Raw genomic sequence first — 7,800 nt, 5'->3', positions numbered from 1 at the left:
AAAATTATTCATGTATAATAGTGTTAATTAGATATCTGACAGGGTAAAAAGAGAACTCTATTATCATGAAGGTAACAATTGTAGGGAGCAGCTACCACCCTTGGGGGTGGGGGAACACAGTTAAAAAATTAAAATTATTGAAATTTGTTGACTTAGAGAAAGGGTCCTATGGAGTGAAACTCCCTTTTTGAAGGGAGGCTATCTTGGCTTCTACTTTTTCTCTGAACTCAGAAGTGAGGCATGATAGGCCTGGGACCTGATTTTGAGGATGGGGGACATGCTGCTGTTGCTCCTACCTCTGAAGGAGCGTGGTGAGACTAGTTCTGCACCTGTTGGAAAACTGGATCCTGGGTTCACCTCCTGCCATAGGAAGGAACTATTTCTGAAGTGGCTGTGGTAATGCTCACACAGGTATAGCTAGCAGAAGGAAAGCCCAGAAAAGCAAACAGGAAGGAGTCCTTTCCTCCCTCTATAAGCTTGCAGTCTTCCTCTAGCATGCTCTATCTTCTAAGCACAAAATGGAACCAGATGCAAAAATAGGAATATTATTTACAGAGTCCTAGACCAGAACGTAGAGTATAGAAGCAGAAAGCAGAGTTGTGAGGCAGTAACAAATGGGACAGAAGATGTTTTAATTGTGGGTTCACTTTGTTTAATAGGTATAAGACAATGAAGATGTTTTGATTTAGTAGCTAGCTTTTCTGATGAATTTTCCCATTTCATGTAAATTTTAAAATTTATTGGTATACTGTAGCTTTGTAGTATAGTCTGAAGTAGAGAGCCTGAATATTCCAGCTCCATGGGTATTTTTGTTTTTGTTTTCATGTTTACTTTGGTCATTAGGGGTGTTTTTTGTTTCTATACAAATTGTAAAATTTTCTGTTCTAATTCTGTGAAAAATGTCACTGGTAATTTGATAAAGATTGCATTGAATTTGTAGATTGCCTTGGGTAGTATAGTCTTTTTCACAATATTAATTCTTCCAATCCAAGAACATGGTGTATCTCTCCATCTGTTTGTACTGTCTTTGATTTCTTTCATCAGTATCCCATAGTTTTCTGAGTACAGGTCTTTTGTCTCCTTAGGTAGTTTTTTTATTCTTCTTGTTGCAATGGTAATTGGGATTATTACCTTACTTTCTCTTTCTGATCATTTGTTTTTAGTGTATAGGAGCTGAAGAGATTTCTGTGCATTAATTTTGTATAACCAAATTCATTGATTACCCCTAGTAGCTTTCTGGTGGCATCTTTATGAGTTTCTATGTATAGTATCATGTCACCTGCAAACAGTGATAGTTTTAGTTATTTTTTACCTATTTGCATTCCTTTTATTTCTTTTTCTTCTCTGATTGCCATGGCTAGGACTTCCAAAACTATGTTGAATAAAAGTGGCTGGTCTTTTGAAATAACCGACTTTGGTATTGTTGTTTCTTTAGATTTTTATTTTATTAATGTTCATTCTTATTATTTCTTCCTTCTACTTTCTATAGTTTTTCTTGACATGGATATTTGGATCACTGACATGCATCTTTTATTTTCTAAACATATGTGCAGATATAATAAAGTCCATAAAAGCATGGCTATAGCTGCATTCCACATATGTTCTTATGTTAGTATTGTAGTATTTATTAGTATTCAGTTCAAAATTAGGTTTAGGGCTAGGGTTAGGTTTAGTGTTAGCATTAGGGTTAGGGTATAATATGCCACTATTAACATTTTAGGTATTGGTATAGGGATCTGACTCAAGAAATCACAGCTTTTTTCTTCTGTTCACAGGAATAAAGTTGGAGTTAACATATTGTGAAGGTGTGTCAATATTTTATGCAGCAAAGTACATACCTCATCCACGGGTGTGAAATATGCACTATTAAATATGTAGTTTCTTTTAAAAAGATCATTTGATGTTGACCTAACTGGTCTTGCCCCATTTTGACCCTACTAATCAAAACACAACATGCGTTCATTTTTTCTGAATATATTTTACTATCTATATATGATATGTGTGTCCATATAGATATACACTTTGCAGAGGGTGTCAGGTAAAACCTTCCCTGGTAATTGTATTGTGTGTGGGTTTTTTTTTTGTTTTTGTTTTTTTTGGCTTTTTGTTTTTTGTTTTCTTTTTTTTTCTTTCTTTCTTTTTTTTTGAAAGGCCATAGAGAAAACCTCTCCTTTACTTTTTTCCTTAACTTTGCATTATACAATATTCAAAATGTAGCAAACAAAATAAGTTATGAAGAACAATGTGCAAATGAACAATAGTACAAAGCTAAATAGAACATTATCAATACCATTCAAGTTGTCTTATCTTCTTCTGGAGTCCATCCATCGTAGCATTGGCTCTGCTCCTCTCAACATGTGGCTTCCTTTCTCAACTTGTGGCTCCAAGGGATCTGCTCCAGGTGTTCTGTATCCCAGGCACTGGGACATGGGGAAAAAATCCTGAGCTGATGTCTTAAAGTGATGGCTTGAAAGGTGCACTGATCACTTCTCACATCCTCTTGCTAGAATTTAGTCATTTAGCCACAACCGTCTGTAGAGATTAGGAAATCTACTCTGTAGCTGGATGGTCATGTGTCCAGCTAAAATTTGCTAGGTGTTCCGTTAGTAATAGGAAGAATAGGCATGTAGCCACTGGGGAACAGTTAGCATACAATTGTTGAGGTATAGTTCATTCACATGTTCGGCTTTACAGGACAACACAAATTGTTTTCAGAGTGGTTCAATCAATTTACACCCACACACAGGACATAAAATTTCCATGAGTGTACATTCTCAACAATAATTGTTATTACTGTTGTTGCTAGATGTCTTTTTTTACCCATTTAATAAGAGAAACGCAGTATTTCATTATGATCTTAATTTGCATTTTCCTGTTTACTAATGCAGTTGAGTGTGTAGTGCCTATTGTTAGTGACATAAATACTTGTTCAAATTGTTTGCCTATTCCCCACCCTCCCCCCACCCCAAGTTGGATTATCTATCCCTTTTATTCATTTGTAGGAGGTTTTCAAATTTTTGTATAAAATTATTTTTTTATTAACAGTTTTTTGTCTTCTCATAATTTTAAAATTCCTTTGCTTTGAAGCAATACGTTCTTGCTAGTTCTTTAATGTAAAGAAAAACAATAATCATAAAAATCATTTATTAACATAAGAAAAGAAATAATGTTTCAAGAGATTGTAAACACTGCTCCATGTGTACTATAAAAGGAAAATTTTGAGGGAAACTCTATCTTTAAATCAAGAGTTAAGACTTGAAGATTTGAATTATAGGGATTAAGCTGTGGAATACAAGTGCAATAGTATGATGGTTTGATTCATTTCTTTATTCATTCTTTTTAACTGGAGGCAGACCACTCAAATATCTTCAGTATCTTCTCTAGCTAAGTTAGAGTCAGAGTGGATAAATCATATATTTTAAGAAATGAGAATAATGAAAACTAACTGAAAGTGGTTTAGTAAGTAGTGTGTTAACTGCCTAGCATGGTGTTGAGAACATAGGCAGTGTTTAGTAAATTCTGAAAATTATTATTATTTTAAAACTGTCATTATCATTATTGTTCTCACTTGGTAAGTTTTGATCCTGTGCAAATGAATATTTATGAAAATTTTTATGTCCTCCAAGTGGTAAGGACGTAAGTGTTGGATTTGAATATATTTTCTTAGTGAAATAAATCAAACAATACATTTGTGAGTATGTATAGCTTATAAATACAACGTATTTCCAGTTCAGTTTATAGGTCCTGTCCATATTGGGGAGCCCACAGTGGAATTGCTGATTAGATGAAAGATCTAAAAATTACCCCTTGAATACATATGCTGACTTATCCATCTCTTTATTGCATTCTTAATCTCTTTATTTCTCAGTGTATAAATGGCTGGATTCAAGAGAGGTGTGATTACTGTGTAAAACACAGCAAGAAACTTGTCCACCCAAGTGATGCTAGGTGGCCACAGATAGGTGAAAATGCAGGGTCCAAAGAACAACACCACCACTGTGATGTGGGAAGTACAGGTAGAGAGTGCCTTTGATGCCCCATCCTTGGAGTGAAGGCGAACAGTTAGCAGGATGTAGGTGTAGGAGATCAGCAAGAGAATGAAGCAAGTGGTAGCGAAGATGGCACTGTCAGCATTTATCAACATTCTCAGAGTTTGAGTGTCTACGCAGGCTAATTTGATCACCAGAGGGATATCACAGAAAAAGCTGTCCACTATTCTGGATCCACAGAAGGGAAGATCCAAAATCATAGCTAGTTGACTTATGGCATGCGCATAGCCAGACATCCATGGTATCAAAACTAGCCAGATGCACTTCTGTCTGTCCATGATGCTGGAGTAATGGAGTGGCTTGCAGATGGCCACATAACGGTCATAGGCCATTGACACAAGCAGTACCATCTCACCCCCTCCAAAAAAATGTACACAGAGGATTTGGCTCATGCAACCCCCAAAGGAGATGGTTTTATTTTTCTTTAGGAAGTCTGTGATCAGTTTAGGGGTGGTTACTGAGGAAAGGCAGAAGTCAACAAATGAGAGATTGGCTAAGAGGAAGTACATTGGGGAATGGAGATGAGAGTCAGTGATGATTAAGAGCACAACTAGAAGGTTGCCCAGGACAGTCATCAGGTAGAGTGTAGAAAATGGCAGTAAGAGGAAGTTCTGGATCTCTGTTGAATTGCAAAGTCCACGAAGAATAAACTCGGACACCACAGACTGGTTTGCTTCCTCCATTTAGTACAATTCTGTTGTGATGAGAAGAAGAAATGATCTGAGAGTTTCTAGAATGGAAAGAAGCACTTAATATTCAGGTGCTAGAGAACAGATAAACACTTCTCGTGTACAAAGTTTAAATCTTAGCAATGTACTAAATTCCAAAATGAAAATAACATTTTCTTAAATTTATGGTAGGCACACTTTCTTAGTTCATGGGAACTTATTAAACATAGAAGGACAGGTTGTGAATTTCCCATCAGAGGTATAGTTCTTATAGTTATGCAAAATGAATATTTTGAGAAAAATGTCTGTTGTAAAGTATTCCATAAACAGTTTCTCCAAGATTTAAATCTACTTTTCCTGCAGGGAACATGCATAGACCTAACATATATTTGGAAGTTCTTCATTTTTCAGGCTCTATCCAGGGCAATAATCTAATGCTCTATTTCTCACAGAAAAGTTGCTTCTAAGAAACAAATCTATTGGTAAGGTGATATGTATGAGCAGACCAAATGGAACCAAAGTCTTTTACAAACTGTGAGAAAAAACTGTTTATCAAATGAAATGAGAAAAGATGTTCATGTTCCAAAAGAGACCCCGATGCTGATTGCACGTTTTTAGTGCTATTTCCATATGTTTCGAATTACCCCATGCGTGGATATAGTCATAAAATTATGTATTTGTGAGCCTGAGTAACTCCACTTATTAACATATATTGACTGGTCCTTGGCCCTTACTTGTAACAGATTTCTTTTTTGAGAGTAGCTGAAATGATAAAGTAATGTAAGCTACCTTTACTCCTGACTTCCTTAGAAGAGAATATATAAATGTTAACTTCATATGTACTTAAACTGTTGACTTATACTATATAAATTAACCTCTGTCAAAATATATATACTTTCTATGTGGTGTAAGCCAAACAGCAAGGTCTTTTTTCCTCCCCCAATCCCTTCCTCCCTTACTTCCTTCCTTCGTTCCTTCCGTCTTTTCTGCCCTCCTTCTTTATTTCTATTCTTCTCTCTTTAACCTCTCTTCTTGTCTCTATTTCTTTTTTATCCTATTTTTAAGACAATATAGTTTAGATTATGAAATTGGTAAACTAGCCCATATTAAGTAAGAAGTCTATGTTAAGCACTTAAAATATTTATTTTGATGCATATTCCTTCCATAGGGCTCAAACCATCTTGAATTTCCAACTGCAATGTACAAATTGCCTTTTCTGTGCAGCTCTTGTCAACAAAATGTGTTGCCATTATGATGATGAGAAATGGTATTGGAATACAATTTTTATTATTTTTATTGTAATATTAATGATTTTTTCAATTTTTAGTGTTATTTGCCTTTCTTTCTTTGAATATCCTGCTCCCTTTTGTTGTACTTTTTTCACATTGTGTTTTGCTTTTCATTCTTTTCAATTTTTTTCTCAGCAAATACGACTATTTTTTAAAGAGAATCAACATATATTTTATATCCTTGTGACTATTGTCTCCCTAATGAATTCTAACTTTTTTAACCTTTAAATTTTGGTAAGAACACAACATGAGATCTAATCAACTATATATATGCACACATTATCTGTTTTAATAATCATATTTCATGCCATTTTGCTGAAGAGTAACCTGATTTTCCCAAGTCTTAAGTTCAAAAGTACTAGAACAGCAAAATACACTGAGGTTTGTCTGACTCCAAAGCTTCCAGGATAGCTTCCCTAGTAAAGGGAAGCTAAAAATGGCTTTTGGTAGGAATCTTGATTTTGAGAAGACTAAGAAATTTAAAAAGATTTCTGAAAAAAGACATATGTTCTGTGAAGAGGCAACTGAGATGCAAACAGATGTAAACACCCTATAGCAACAGGAAAAATGTACAGGTTTACATTCAAATCAATACAGTGTCATTGTTTGTCTTACACCTAAAACAGAGAAAGAAGAACAAGAAACCCCCAAAGTAAGCAGAAGGAAAGAAATCATACAGATTGGATCAGAAATAAACGAAAAAGAAATGAAGAGAAACAATAGCAAAGATCAATGAAACTAAAAGCTGGTTTTTTGAGAAGATAAACAAAATTGATAAACCATTAGCCACACTCATCAGGAAAAAATGGGAGAAGACACAAATGAACAGAAATAGAAATGAAAAAGGAGAAGTAACAACTGCAAAACAGAAATACAAAAGATCACGAGAGCCTACTATAAGCAACTATATGCCAATAAACTGGATAACCTGGAAAAAATGAATAAAATCTTAGAAAAGTAGAATCTTTCATGGCTGAACCAGGAAGAAATAGAAAATATGAACAGACCAATCACAAGTATGGAAATTGAGACTGTGATAAAAAATCTGCCAACAAACAAAAGCCCAGGGCCAGATGGCTTCATAGGCAAATTCTACCAAACATTTAGAGAAGAGCTAACACCTATCCTTCTCAAACTCTTCGAAAATATAGTAAAAGGGGGAACACTCCCAAACTCATTCTACGAGGCCACCATCACCCTGATACCAAAACCTGGCAAAGATGTCACAAAAAAAGAAAATTACAGCCCACTATCACTGATGAATATAGATGCAAAGGTCGACAACAAAATACTAGCAAACAGAATCCAACAGCACATTAAAAAGATCACACAACATGATCAAGAGGGGCTTATCCCTGGGATGCAAGGATTCTTCAATATATGCAAATCAATCAATGTGAAACATCATATCAACGAATTGAAGGATAAAAACCATATGATCATCTCAATAGATGCAGAAAAAGCCTTTAACAAAATTCAACATCCATTTATGATAAAAACTCTCCAGAAAATGGGCATAGAAGGAAATTACCTCAACACAATCAGAGCCATATACAAGAAACCAACAGCCAACATCCTTCTAAATGGTGAAAAACTGAAAGAATTCCCTCTAAGAACAGGAACAAGACAAGGGTGCCCACTCTCACCACTATTATTCAACATAGTTTTGGAAGTTTTAGCCACAGCAATCAGAGGAGAAAATGAAATAAAAGGAATCCAAATTGGAAAAGAAGAAGTAAAATTGTCACTCTTTGCAGATGACATGATATTATACATAGAAAACCCTATAGAAGC

The 7,800-nt window shown here is 35.1% G+C and overlaps 1 protein-coding gene across 1 annotated transcript; it reads right to left on the bottom strand.

Moving 5' to 3' along the window:
- Positions 1-3,793: 3,793 nt before the first annotated feature.
- On the bottom strand, positions 3,794-4,732 carry LOC130846833 (olfactory receptor 4K3-like). The gene has a single exon (XM_057725302.1). It carries the CDS (start codon positions 4,730-4,732, stop codon positions 3,794-3,796), a length of 939 nt encoding a protein of 312 aa, XP_057581285.1.
- Positions 4,733-7,800: the final 3,068 nt, after the last annotated feature.

Source organism: Hippopotamus amphibius, chromosome 2 (assembly GCF_030028045.1).
Source record: "Hippopotamus amphibius kiboko isolate mHipAmp2 chromosome 2, mHipAmp2.hap2, whole genome shotgun sequence".
NCBI classification, from domain to species: Eukaryota; Metazoa; Chordata; class Mammalia; order Artiodactyla; family Hippopotamidae; genus Hippopotamus; species Hippopotamus amphibius.
This window is presented reverse-complemented; position numbering and strand designations above follow the sequence as displayed.